This window comes from Oryza sativa, chromosome 1 (genome assembly GCF_034140825.1).
Source record: "Oryza sativa Japonica Group chromosome 1, ASM3414082v1".
NCBI classification, from domain to species: Eukaryota; Viridiplantae; Streptophyta; class Magnoliopsida; order Poales; family Poaceae; genus Oryza; species Oryza sativa.
Genome location: NC_089035.1, coordinates 34,155,435 through 34,170,000, shown reverse-complemented (window position 1 = coordinate 34,170,000; position 14,566 = coordinate 34,155,435). Strand labels below are relative to the sequence as shown.

General features: G+C 37.7%; 1 protein-coding gene and 2 non-coding genes across 3 annotated transcripts in view; 1 reads left to right on the top strand and 2 right to left on the bottom strand.

The window, feature by feature from the left end:
- Window positions 1-41, bottom strand: part of TRNAT-UGU (transfer RNA threonine (anticodon UGU)) — a 73-nt gene extending 32 nt beyond the window's left edge. The window contains exon 1 of the tRNA in view: window positions 1-41. This exon is cut by the window's left edge and continues 32 nt beyond it. This is a non-coding gene — a tRNA (tRNA-Thr).
- A 1,633-nt stretch (window positions 42-1,674) lies between these two features.
- TRNAF-GAA (transfer RNA phenylalanine (anticodon GAA)) lies at window positions 1,675-1,747 on the top strand. The gene has a single exon. It is a non-coding gene; the product is annotated as a tRNA-Phe (tRNA).
- Window positions 1,748-13,039: 11,292 nt separating this feature from the next.
- Window positions 13,040-14,266, bottom strand: LOC112937002 (ATP synthase subunit a). The gene has a single exon (XM_026021697.2). The coding sequence runs from the start codon at window positions 14,186-14,188 to the stop codon at window positions 13,175-13,177; it is 1,014 nt and encodes a 337-aa protein (XP_025877482.1). The 5' UTR covers window positions 14,189-14,266; the 3' UTR covers window positions 13,040-13,174.
- Between the last annotated feature and the right edge of the window lie 300 nt (window positions 14,267-14,566).

The following is a 14,566-nucleotide window of genomic DNA, read 5'->3' as shown; positions in this document are numbered from 1 at the left end:
GCATTACAAATGCGATGCTCTAACCTCTGAGCTAAGTGGGCTTACATAACAGAAATAGTGTAACAAATAGAAATATGTATAGTATAGGAAATCCGTAAAATGTCAGATCTTAATTATTAATCTTAGCTATTAACTAGTTCGAAATTGGAAGTTCTACTTAGAAAAAAATACTAGAACTTCATAAAATAAAGTTAGATAGATTTTTTTGAACTTTCTTTTTTCTCTAATTCGCAAATCTATTTTTCTAATAGAATCTATTCCAATTTCTATATTGAATTTGATTTTAGATATTTTTAATTTGATATGGCTCGGACGAATAATCTAATACATGGAAAAGAATAAATAATATATATACGAAAACATAATAAAGAGAACATGCGAATTTCTTGTATTTTCAGTCCATCATTATAGACATTTTTTGAGATATTTTGTTTTTTTTGTTATTTGCTAATAATTTAATGATTAATATTTCACTAAGGAGAACATAGAATCATAGCAAATGAAATTGCTAATTCTGATTAGCAAAAAAAAAGAATGAATATCAAGCGTTATAGTATGATTTTGAATACTCTAAAAAAGGAACGCGGTAGGTGGGGGAGAGAAAAACCTTGGGATATATTGATTCGCATTGAATTGCAAATACATCAACGATAGAATCAATTCAATGCTGAATTGCAATAAGCGGAGTCTCTCAACTAGAGACGAACCGCTAGACTACATAGAGTAATGAATTCAACGATTCAAAAAAAACTAACAGATGGAGGAAATTGCACAAGGAATCCTGGTCTCAAAGAAAAAGAAAATGGGGATATGGCGAAATCGGTAGACGCTACGGACTTGATTGTATTGAGCCTTGGTATGGAAACCTGCTAAGTGGCAACTTCCAAATTCAGAGAAACCCTGGAATTAAAAAAGGGGCAATCCTGAGCCAAATCCATGTTTTGAGAAAACAAGCGGTTCTCGAACTAGAACCCAAAGGAAAAGGATAGGTGCAGAGACTCAATGGAAGCTGTTCTAACGAATCGAGTTAATTACGTTGTGTTGCTAGCGGAACTCCCTTCTAAATTAGGGAAAGAAGGGCTTTCGAAATCTAATACACACGTATAGATACTGGCATAGCAAACGATTAATCACAGAACTCATATCATAATATAGGTTCTTTAATTCTTTTTTAAAATGAAAATAGGAATGATTATGAAATAGAAAATTCATAATTTTTTTAGAATTGTTGTGAATCCATTCCAATCGAATATTGAGTAATCAAATCCTTCAATTCATAGTTTTCGAAATCTTTTTAAAAGCGGATTAATCGGACGAGGATAAAGAGAGAGTCCCATTCTACATGTCAATACTGACAACAATGAAATTTCTAGTAAAAGGAAAATCCGTCGACTTTCTAAGTCGTGAGGGTTCAAGTCCCTCTATCCCCAAACCCTCTTTTATTCCCTAACTCTAGTATTTATCCTGTTTTTTTTATTAATAGGTTTAAGATTCAATGGAATACATTTCTTTTTTATTATAGTATCGGCAAGGAATGTCGATTATTAACTCGATATTTAAATATTATTAAATAGGCTTTCTTTGTACAATGCATAGGACTGCCCCCTCCCCATTTCCAAATTTTGGATATTGACATAGATACAAATACTCTACTAGGATGATGCACAAGAAAAGGTCAGGATAGCTCAGTTGGTAGAGCAGAGGACTGAAAATCCTCGTGTCACCAGTTCAAATCTGGTTCCTGGCACAGAAAAAAGGGATCTTCCGAATAGGTATTGATACAAATACCTCGAGATGGGTTGGGATACATATTCGTTAATAATATAGATAGAGTATGATTTTTTCATCTAAGTAGATAAATCTCTAAATAGAGGCACTTCTTTTTCTGCATTTTTGCATTTCTTAATTTTCTATTCCGCTATTCCGACAAATATTTTTTTATTCTTGCTTATCTTATCTTACTTTCCTAGTTGTTCTAAGTAATGCACGCGGTACAAAGTTCGTGGTAGGGAACTTCTTTGAGTCATCATATTTTTCTGTTCATACGAAGGAAATGAATATGTGATTTTCCAACGAAATGAAGCCCTTTTTTGCTTAGTCTATCTGAACCTTTTGTATAATTGGAATTAATTAGAATGTAATAGGTATTCTGTTTCATCTAGGAACAGAGCGTAAAAATATTCCTTGACTTGCATAAAATCTGGAGTTGTGTTGTATAAGTGAGCATGAATTTCTTATCATTCAATGAGCATCTTGTATTTCATAGAAATTGGGGGTTATATAGTCCTTACGTAAGGGCCAGCCTATCCAACTTTCAGGCATTAGGATACGTTTAAGGCGTGGATGATTATCATAAGAGATTCCCACCATATCAAAAGATTCGCGTTCTTGAAAATCGGAACTTCTCCAAATCCAGAAGACAGATGGGATTCTAGGATTATCCTTTTGGGCAAAGACTTTTATGCATACTTCTTCTGGGTTATCTATACCATACTGTATTCTCGTAAGATGATACACGCTAGCTAAAGATCCACCGGGTGCAACGTCATAAGCACATTGGGAACGTAAATAATTGTAACCATATACATATAAAATGACAGCAATGGAATCCCAATCCTCTGCTTTTATTTGCAAAGTCTCTATTCCTCGATGATCGAAGCCCAAAGATCTATGAACCACCTCATGTTTGACTAGCCAATTAGATAACCAACCCTGCTGCATTATCTTGATCTCTCCTCCTTTGTATAAATATTTCGCAGTTCGAATGCAAGTTTGAAATATTGCCCTGCTCTTTCTTTTTCGGCACAAAGAGCTCCTCCTAATTCACTAATTTGTAGGAAGATACTGGACTTTTGGATTTGAAAAAAGTTTCAGAAGATATGTCTAAAGTAGATGGTGATTGATAGAGCAATTCTTGCTCATAAGTTCCAGTATTAGTACTGCGCCGAACATAAAGCTTGTGGCTGGTAGTAAAACATCGATTTTTCTTTTGAGATAGAGTTCGATCCTCAACTATTTCTCGCGATATCTTCTTACGAAGTTTTGTTAGGGCATCTATAACAGCCTCTGGTTTAGGTGGGCAACCCGGCAAGTAGACGTCCACAGGAATTAACTTATCAACTCCCCGAACAGTACTATAGGAATCCGTACTGAACATTCCACCAGTAATAGTACAAGCTCCCATAGCAATGACGTATTTTGGTTCAGGCATTTGCTCATATAATCTCACTAAAGAGGGAGCCATTTTCATTGTTACTGTACCGGCTGTTAAAATTAGGTCCGCTTGCCTAGGACTTGATCTTGGTACCAATCCATAACGATCAAAGTCGAATCGTGAGCCTATTAATGAAGCAAATTCAATGAAACAACAACTGGTACCATATAGAAGGGGCCATAAACTAGAGAGTCTTGACCAATTCGAAAGATCTTTTAGTGTAGTTGAAATAACGGAATTGGAACTTGTTTGGTCAAGTAGGGGAAACTCAATCAAACTCATAACTGTCTTAATGGAATCTTTTCCTTCTTTTTTTTTTGTCTGAATATTCAGTTAAGACCATTCCAAGGCTCCTTTTCGCCATGCATAAACTAAACCAACAACTAGGATAAGCACGAAAATGAAAGCTTCGATAAAAACGGATATACCCAATACGTCGAAACTCATTGCCCAAGGGTAGAGAAAGACCGTTTCCACATCAAAAACAACAAAAACTAGCGCAAACATGTAATAGCGTATTCGGAATTGTAACCAAGCCCCCCCCATGGGTTCTATACCCGATTCATAACTAGAAAGCTTCTCTGGTCCTTCACGAACCGGAGCTAAAAGTGCTGAAACGGTCTTGCGGGTTGGTTATTTGTCAGTACGGGTTTAGCTTATGACGTGTTTGGAAGTCCTCGGCCAAACGAGTATTTCACAGAAAGCCGACAAGGAATTCCGTTAATAACCGACCGTTTTGATTCTTTAGAACAACTCGATGAATTTAGTAGATCCTTTTAGGAGGCCCTCAATGACCATAGATCGAACCTATCCTATTTTTACAGTGCGATGGCTGGCTGTTCACGGACTAGCTGTACCTACTGTTTTTTTCTTAGAATCAATATCAGCAATGCAGTTCATCCAACGATAAACCAAATTCCAACTATAGAACTATGACACAATCAAACCCGAATGAACAAAATGTTGAATTGAATCGTACCAGTCTATACTGGGGTTTATTACTCATTTTTGTACTTGCTGTTTTATTTTCCAATTACTTCTTCAATTGAGAGAAAGAAAGAGAGTAGTAAGAATTCTCTTATCCCCATTTGGAAGGATACCATCCTTATAACTATCCATGACTGTTTTTGTCTCTAGCATGACCACTTGATAAAATGTGGAGGAAAGTAGGGGAAATGGCCGATACTACTGGAAGAATTCCTCTTTGGCTGATAGGTACTGTAACCGGTATTGCTGTGATTGGTTTAATAGGTGTTTTCTTTTACGGTTCATATTCTGGATTGGGTTCATCTCTATAGTAATTGGAGGGACCAGGTTGTAAACATGAAAAAATAGGAACTTAGCGGGTCCTTACCCCCTTTTATCTGATTAGAGCGGAAAGGACCCGCGGAATTCTTACTCTTATAACCCGACTTTTTTAATCTATTCCATAACCTACAAACGGGTTTCCTATTTTGATTTGTAAAAATAACAAAGAGAAAGCCTTTGCTCTGATGGTCAGAATCCCTCTATTTATTCGTTTTGTTTGTTAATTTTGTTTGTTAATAATGTTAGTGAAGTAATCCATCAGTTGATTTATAACCCCCTCGCCAATGAAATTAATTCACTTTTATGAAGCGAGGAGAAAGAAAGGATCAATCGAGGATCCAATATTTTATTCCCCGGAGGAAGTCTCTTGTAAATCATTGATTTAATTTAGAGTAATAAACTAATAAAACCTTAATTAAAACTACTCAACTAGCCTAAAAATAAAAAACAGCCTTCAATGGAAGAGTATCCGTTTTTTTTGCAAAATTTCTGTAAGTTCTAAATTGAACTTAATTGAACAAGTCAAGCAATTCTATTTGGTCACAAAAAATTTGTCCCCCGCCATATTTTCTTTCCCTCTTTTTGTCCACTACATCGCCTGAACCTAAGCAAAAGAGGTTCAAGAGACAGACCCAAATAAAGAAGAAATAGTAATCTTTGCCGAATAGGAAGAAAAAAGATTCATATTTCGATACAATACAAGAAGAATCGACACAAGAAAAAGGCAAAAAAGCCTTTTTCTTGTGCCCAATAGAGGATTAAGAAGACCAGCAATCCCTCCTAAAAGGATTTGTTCCTTTTATTGTTCTCGCCCTTGCCTTGCATTCTCCTCGTTTTGCATGAGATGATAGAAATAAGGAATTGCAGACAAGACATCTCGCAAACAAAAAATAGTCTAAACAAAAAAAAGATTTCCAAAATGGATCATAGAGAATTCTAGCAATCGCCAATAAATCGCGGCTTTTTACCAACTTGATGGTAAGAAATCCCGGGACCTAGAAATTCATTTCGTACAATTGAACCTTTTCAAACTGTTTCTTTTTGAGAACCAAAAAAACTTGTGCCAAAATAACGGATGCGAAGAAGAACAAAAGGCCTTGAACGCGTAATGGATCCTGAAGCACTATTTCTGCATCCCCCTGACCAAACCCTCCCACATTAGGATTACTTGTTAATGGTTGATCAAGCTTGATCGATTCCCCCTCTGAAACAAGAAGTTCTGGACCGGGAGGTATAAGATCAATCACTTGGCGTCCATCCGATGCATCGACTATGGATATTTCATATCCCCCCTTTTCTTTACGCAGTATTTTTCTTACTACACCTGTTGACGTTGCATTATAGACCGTATTGTTACTCTTGCTACCATCAGGATAGATCTGTCCCCTTCCTCGGTTTCCCCCCACATATATGGGATATTTTAAGAAATGAACGTCTTTCTTCATAGCAGGGTCGGGGGAAAGAATGGGAAAGACGATTTCACTATATTTCTTACCGGGAACAGGAAGAATTTGTATCTTTTTACCTCGGTTTATTATAGTAAAAATTTAGCAACACTTTTCCCACAGGATCTCTTGCAGGAAGAGGGTAATCTCCAACTTCGACTTGTCAATTTTATTTCTCATGAAAATAGCAAGTTAACTCAAAGAATTTATCATACGAATAGTCAATTCGTTCGAACTTGCTTAGTATTGAATTGGGAACAAGAAGAAAAAGAGGAGGCTCGTGCTTCCCTTGTTGAGATAAGAGCAAATGGTCTGATTCGCGATTTCCTAAGAATTGGGTTAATCAAATCCACTATTTCGTATACACGAAAAAGGTATGATAGCAGAAGTGCAGGACTGATTCTCCATAATAGGTTAGATCGCACCAATACCAATTCCTTTTATTCCAAGGCGAAGATTCAATCACTTAGCCAACATCAAGAAGCTATTGGTACCTTGTTGAATCGAAATAAAGAATACCAATCTTTGATGGTTTTGTCGGCATCCAACTGTTCTCGAATTGGTTTTTTTAAGAATTCAAAAAATCCCAATGGGGTAAAAGAATCGAATCCTAGAATTCCTATTCCAAAATTTTTGGGGCTCTTTCGAAATTTTTCGGGACTCTTAGGTACTATTGCACCTAGTATATCGAATTTTTCTTCATCTTACTATTTACTAACGTATAATCAGATCCTGTTAAAAAAGCATTTGCTCCTTGACAATTTGAAACAAAACTTCAAAGTACTTCAAGGACTTAAACACTCTTTAATAAATGAAAATCAAAGGACTTCAAATTTCGATAGTAACATCATGTTGGATCCATTCCAGTTAAATTGGCACTTTCTCCCTCATGATTCTTGGGAAGAGACATCAGCAAAAATTCACCTTGGACAATTTATTTGCGAAAATGTATGTCTATTTAAATCGCACATAAAAAAATCAGGTCAAATTTTCATTGTAAATATAGATTCCTTTGTTATAAGAGCAGCTAAGCCTTATTTGGCCACTACAGGAGCAACTGTTCATGGTCATTATGGAGAAATCCTTTACAAAGGGGATAGGTTAGTTACGTTTATATACGAAAAAGCGAGATCTAGTGACATAACGCAAGGTCTTCCAAAAGTAGAACAAATCTTCGAAGCGCGTTCAATTGATTCACTATCGCCGAATCTCGAAAGGAGAATTGAGGATTGGAATGAGCGTATACCAAGAATTCTTGGGGGTCCTTGGGGATTCTTGATTGGAGCTGAGTTAACCATAGCCCAAAGTCGTATCTCTTTGGTTAATAAGATCCAAAAGGTTTATCGATCCCAAGGGGTACAGATCCATAATAGACATATAGAGATTATTATACGCCAAGTAACATCAAAAGTGCGGGTTTCCGAAGATGGAATGTCTAATGTTTTTTCACCTGGGGAATTAATTGGACTATTGCGAGCAGAGCGAGCAGGGCGGGCTTTGGATGAATCGATCTATTATCGGGCAATCTTATTGGGAATAACAAGGGTTTCCCTGAATACCCAAAGTTTCATATCTGAAGCAAGTTTTCAAGAAACTGCTCGAGTTTTAGCAAAAGCTGCCTTACGAGGTCGTATTGATTGGTTGAAAGGCCTGAAAGAAAACGTAGTTCTGGGGGGGATTATACCTGTTGGTACCGGATTCCAAAAATTTGTGCACCGTTACCCACAAAACAAGAACCTTTATTTCGAAATTCAAAAAAAAAAAACTATTTGCGTCGGAAATGAGAGATATTTTGTTTCTCCATACAGAATTAGTTTCTTCTGATTCTGACGTAACAAACAATTTCTATGAGACATCAGAATCACCATTTACCCCATTTATATGATTTAAGGATACATAAAGCAGATTTTTTACTTTAAACTAGATTTTTGACCTTAGAACGCTAAGAGGTTAGATTTTCTATTTTTATTTTAATTTAAAAAGAAGTTTAGTTAATTCATTAAGGTTATGCTTATACCATGTAGAAGGTTCCATCGGAACAATTATTATTTATTTCAAGCTATTTCGGCTCTTTCTTAATCTTCGAAAAGAAAGAAATTTCGTAATGGAAAGGTAGGATGAAAAAAAAGAAAAAATCAAAAGGAAGTGTGGAAAAAATGACAAGAAGATATTGGAACATCAATTTGAAAGAGATGATAGAAGCGGGAGTTCATTTTGGTCATGGTATTAAGAAATGGAATCCTAAAATGGCCCCTTACATCTCGGCAAAGCGTAAAGGTACTCATATTACAAATCTCGCTAGAACCACCCGTTTTTTATCAGAAGCTTGTGATTTAGTTTTTGATGCAGCAAGTCAGGGAAAAAGCTTCTTAATTGTTGGTACCAAAAAAAGAGCAGCGGATTTAGTAGCATCAGCTGCAATAAGGGCTCGTTGTCATTATGTTAATAAAAAGTGGTTCAGTGGTATGTTAACGAATTGGTCGATTACTAAAACTAGACTTTCTCAATTTAGAGACTTAAGAACAGAAGAAAAGATGGAAAAATTCCACCATCTCCCAAAAAGAGATGTGGCAATCTTGAAGAGAAAATTATCTACCTTGCAAAGATATCTCGGCGGGATCAAATATATGACGAGGTTGCCTGACATTGTGATCGTCCTCGATCAGCAAAAAGAGTATATAGCTCTTCGGGAATGTGCCATTTTGGGGATTCCTACTATTTCTTTAGCCGATACAAATTGTGACCCAGATCTCGCGAATATATCGATTCCAGCCAACGATGACACTATGACTTCAATTCGATTGATTCTTAACAAATTAGTATTTGCAATTTGTGAGGGCCGTTCTCTCTATATAAGAAATCATTGATTAAGAAGAATAGTTAATTCTTGGGCAACTGCGTAGATTTATGGAATCATAACATGCTCTACCATAATTTTTTGCAGATAATCCCAATTTTGGTTTAATAGTACATCCCAATAAAGGACGACCGTATTTGTTCAACTTATCCCTTTCAACTTGGATACCATGAGGCGGACCTTGGAAAGTTTTTGAATAAGTAGGGGGAATTCGCAGATCCTCCAGACGTAGAGCGCGTAGGGCTTTGAAACCAAATACGTTACCCACAATGGAAGTAAACATGTTAGTAACAGAACCCTCTTCAAATAGGTCTAATGGATAAGCTACATAAGCGATATATTGATTATCCTCCCCAACAACGGGCTCGATGTGATAGCATCGGCCTTTGTAACGATCAAGACTGGTAAGTCCATCAGTCCAAACAGTTGTCCATGTACCAGTAGAAGATTCGGCAGCTACTGCAGCCCCTGCTTCTTCGGGCGGAACCCCCGGCTGAGGAGTTACTCGGAATGCTGCCAAGATATCAGTGTCCTTGGTTTCGTACTCCGGGGTGTAGTAAGTCAATTTATAATCCTTAACACCAGCTTTAAATCCAACACTTGCTTTAGTTTCTGTTTGTGGTGACATACGTCCCTCCCTACAACTCATGAATTAAGAATTCTCACAACGACAGGGTCTACTCGATATGGATTAGGCGTAAATGAAACCTTTGCAAAAATCTTAAAAAAAAGATATTCAATTAATATCAACTCATTAAAGAAAATGGGGGGCATGCTTAAGTTAATGAATATGTTTCATTCATATAATATGTTTCATTCATATATAATGGGTACACCCTGTGTACATTCTATGCTATAGGAATTCTACTATAGGAATTCGATAAGAATTGAGTTGTTGTTATGGTAAGTTAACATGCTTCGTTATTAAACCATGGATTTGATTCACCAAATCCATCTTTATTGTATACTCTTTAATAGATATAGCGCAACCCCAAATCAACTTCTAATCCTTATTAAGTTCTTAATAGACCCCCTTTTCTTATTTTGAGTGGAAATACCTAAATACTACGAAAATTCTCTGTTGACAGCAATCTATGCTTCACAGTAGTATATATTTTGTATATCGAAGTCCTAGATAAGAAAGTAGAGTAGGCACAAATCGTTTACAAAAGGCAAAATGTATATGAAAAAAAGATTGATTGAACTTTCCGACGGACTCATTCCATGAGTAAACGATTGAATGGGATTCGTTTGGGCAACGAAATCAAGTGCTGGTCCCCTTTTCTCTCTTATTGAATTAACTAATTCATTTCCTTTTGACTTTTGGATTTTTGGATATTTTTTTGGTGTTGATTTGGCATTATTCAACAAGAAAAAAATCAAAATTTCGATAAATTCCTTTTTTTTGAAAATTATGTGATAATTATGAGAACCAATCCTACTACTTCTCGTCCCGGGGTTTCTACAATTGAAGAAAAAAGTACAGGGCGTATCGATCAAATTATTGGACCCGTGCTGGATGTCACTTTTCCCCCGGGCAAGTTACCTTATATTTATAATGCTTTGGTAGTCAAGAGTCGAGACACTGACGGTAAGCAAATTAATGTAACTTGTGAGGTAAGTAATTACCGGCATAATCCAGCCCTTAAAGATGAAATTGAGAAGCAAATTACTGAGATGTTGAGTTCTACATACACCATGAAGTATTATCATTCTCAAAAACGGTTTTTGCCTGTCAATAATATCCCTTAAAAAGAAGAGAGAGAGAGACTGCCATCGCCATCTCTCTCTCTTCTTTTTAACCAATGTTCAATTCATACTTCAGATCTTGAATCAGGCCTCGAAGAATTCTATGGCAATTCATACTTTCTTAAGAAATAAGAGAGAATCTCCTGGTAGAGGCGGCTATGCCTCCCAAGCGATCTCGGCTGAAGGTATCTATACTCATCCTTCAGCTTTATTAGACCCCTCTCACTTGGTTGACAACCAATGAGCCCCTTATGTAGGAGGAACTCATGTACGCCTTTTCGAACCTCTTCGGGACCTGTTGTGTCTGCCCTCGACTTAGCCGTCTTAGAATAGAAAGGTTTCGCAGATTCAGATTAGGATGCACTGAACACTTTTCCAGATCTGGTTTTAGCGGCACTGAAAAATCTTTGATTCTCGTCTCGTTTCACTTGCATTTGCTTTCGTTCTAAAGTGGAATCGAACCACTCACTCCGTTTGGATTTAGAGTCCAAAGGGCCCAGGCCCAGCGAACGAAAAAGGATTTACAGTCCCACGCCCACTGCCCTGCCTTCACCTTTTGATTGCTTTATTTTTATACGATTTTTTGAGCAACTAGCGCGAAAGCCGTTGCGCGTTATCTCATTCGGAACCACACATTTTTATACGATTTTCTGAAGTGCGAAGTGCTCAGAATAATCCAGGTCGCTCGACGTAAGGAGAGGAACGAAATATCAATAGAGGAACGAAAACCGCAGGGTATGAAATTAGGGTAGGGTTGGCAGGGTAAGTCCAACTGAAACTTTCTTTGATTACCTTTCTTCTCCAACTGGCTTAGAGATTGCATTTGCCCTTAACCGGTAACCTCCTTTGAATCCTTCGTTTAGACCCTCTCTATTGGTATTGGCATTGGCTCGAGAGCAAGGACCTTATTTGATCGCTTAGAACTTGATGGAGGGAAATACAACTCACTCGCTCAAGATATGCTTAAGCTAGCTCAGGAAGAGTACTAATTTTATATGCCTTAAAGAGGGGATTCAAAGAGTAGCCTTTTACTAGGGCTTAAGTTACTCGTTTCATATTGCTAACTATTTTTATATAGCTAGAAAGTTGAGTAAGAAGTTCTTTCATTCCTATCCCGTGATATTCCGCCTTGCTTTGAAGTAGTAGTTAAGGCGAGAAAAGGAAAGCTGTTCAGTAGGAGGAATTTCTACCGATTATTGAGTGGTTTGTTTCCTTTCCCCTGTAAGGTCAAATGGTTTATTTGCACCTGTAGTGGGACACCTCTCCCAGCTCCCAGCCAGGGTTCAAGCAGGAAACTCTGTTAAGGAGCTGATCCGAATACAGATACAAGGCCCCCACTCATCACAACGAACGGTGAGCTTTCCCACTAGCCTTCACAGGAGCAGCACAATCATGGCCAAAAAACAAAACAAAAAAAGATCGTATAGTACGAGAAAACCAATGGCATTTATCTATTCTAAGTAGTTTCTTCTTTTCTTTTTAGAGGACCTTACCTGGCCAACTCAAATTCCAATGCTGCAAAACTATTGGTTTACTGAAGGTAGACCTAAACGCTGAAGTGTTGTTATTTACTTCCTTCGATAACATAGATTGTCCACTCTTATGCCCCATGCATAAAAATGGCTTGTGCTTTAGCACGTTTCGAATCAAAGAATAGAAAAAAGTAGGTGGATCGGGATCGCTATTACGAGTATTCGAGTTCTTGTTTTCCTTTCCTTGGAAAGGGAATTATTTCATGAGAAGTGCACCGGTAGAAATGTGACTAAATATGATCTTGATCTATAGCTCGGACACCTGGGACCATACTATTACGATGATGATGGAACGGACCTAGAGATCAGCATAATGGAAGAAGTTACTCCAGAGATGAGAGTATCATATCGATCTAGTATCTACTTTTTCACGGGGACCTTGATCTTTCCATCGATCCTTAGGCGAATTCATTTACTTGAGTACTGTACTATCTTTCTTTATACTACTATTCTTGATACCGCTTTTCCTATGCATCTGGGATCTGATATGTGGGGGTCAGAGTGAGAAGATGGTTTTGGCCACGGAGTTGAGTTCGGAAGAATCCTAGTTTGTTTTTTTTCATTTTCTCTGAGCAGTGAATAAGAATATCCTTGGCAAAAAAAGAAAGAAACCCGATCACAACTCCTATCACTTTCCTATTAGTCAATCACATCACCCACTCGTACTCTTCTTTTCTTTGAACCCATGAAAGGTCTGTCTCAAAACTTAGATTTAGATATGCAAGCACGAGATTCCCTACTTCCGGATATAGAAACATTAAAGCCATTCCATAGTACATGCCGATTGAAGGATGTGGACCTTTTGTTGGCGATGAGGCTGCAGAGAAGAGTTCAGCCATGGGCGATAGAGCTCGGGTTGGATAGAGAAAGGAAGAAGCAACAGGAGTGATGGAAACAATAGGTCGGCAGAGAACGAACAAATGCAAGATCCTCAAGAAAATGGATTAAGGTAAGGTGGGCTTCGGATTACCGAAATTGGATTTCCTTTTCGTGCCATATGTCGCTTAGACTTGACCTTTTCTCCCGCCCCCTAAAATCTTCGGCTCCTCGTTTTTATTCAATTATGAAATTACTCATTTTGATGGAGATTTATAGCATCATTCAAGTAAATACAAATTGAGATCGTAGAAACATGAGCTTGTAATATAGCTACACCTAATTCCAGACCGGTTAATGCTAGAACTATAAATAAGGGACCAAGATCTCCTATGAAATAGAAAATATTATTCAGAAATAGCATAGTCCAAGCGAACCCACTTAAAATCTTTACTGAACTATGACCGGCCATCATATTAGCAAATAAACGTATTCCTGAGCTTAATGCACGAAAACAATGAGAGATTAGCTCAAGGAGTACTAAAAAAGGTGCTAATGGCAGTGGGACTCCCGCTGGTAATAAGAAGCTAAAAAAATGAAGCCCATGTCTTTGAAATCCAACGATCGTAATGCCTATAAAAATGGAAAATGAAAGAGCCAAAGTAATGAGAAAATGACTTGTCACTGTGAAGCTAAAGGGTATCATACCCTGGGGATTACGAAATAACGAAAAAGTAAAAGTGACCGAGATGCGAGGGAAAAACTTTTGTTTAACATTTCCACCTATTTGTTCGTTTACCAGGTTCAGCACGAAATCATAAATAAGCTCTACCAAGGATTGCCATGCATTTGGCACTGACTTTCCCCCGCCCTTTTTCGTAACAACTCCAAATAAAGATGGCACCAAAACGACAGTTACCGCCATAGACAAGGATTCATTTGTGAATGATAAATAAAAGTTACCCATATCAAGACCAAATAATGGATCAATGAAAAATTGATCCAAGGGGCTTGAAATTACTGGTCCGCCGCCTCCAGGGATAACTATATCGCCGTTCCTCCATTCAGCCCCATCTAACAACTCTATTCCGTTCTGCCAGTTATTGAAACGGATACGCTGCGCCCTCTCAAATGGTTCAAAAAAAGCGTCTATTTCTGCTTGTCTCCTTCTCTTCAACGAGTTCACGTTATAATCATTGAGGAGTTTCCAGATCGAGTCTCTCTGATTCAAACCCATTATTACCACATGATTGTGATCGAAATTCATTGGAATTTCCCATCTTTTTAAGCTCTGCTCCTAGAAAGGGAGACTGATCTCAACTGGCCTCGGTTTTTCCAAGGAAACGAAGATTTGATTGGTTTTTTCATGCCATGCGGAACAGGGAGATCAGACGGAGCTCGATTAGTTTCTGCTAGACGAGGAATAAAGAACATAACCAATACGGGGAACAAGGGAATACCGGACCATATCTGCTTTTGCGCCATGACAAAATAAAATGCTAGCTTCCCAGTACAGTAACGCATACACTGGAGCGTCCCATCGACTTTACTTTGGCCAATGAGACTACTATACGCGTTTTCCGAGGAGCAACATGATACTTTCTTTTCCGAGACAACAGAGTTTAGAAAGATGGAAGCAAATCAA

Coding starts and splice junctions, on each gene's coding strand:
- LOC112937002 (XM_026021697.2), bottom strand. CDS start 14,188: ATGAATTTCGATCACAATCATGTGGTAATAATGGGTTTGAATCAGAGA.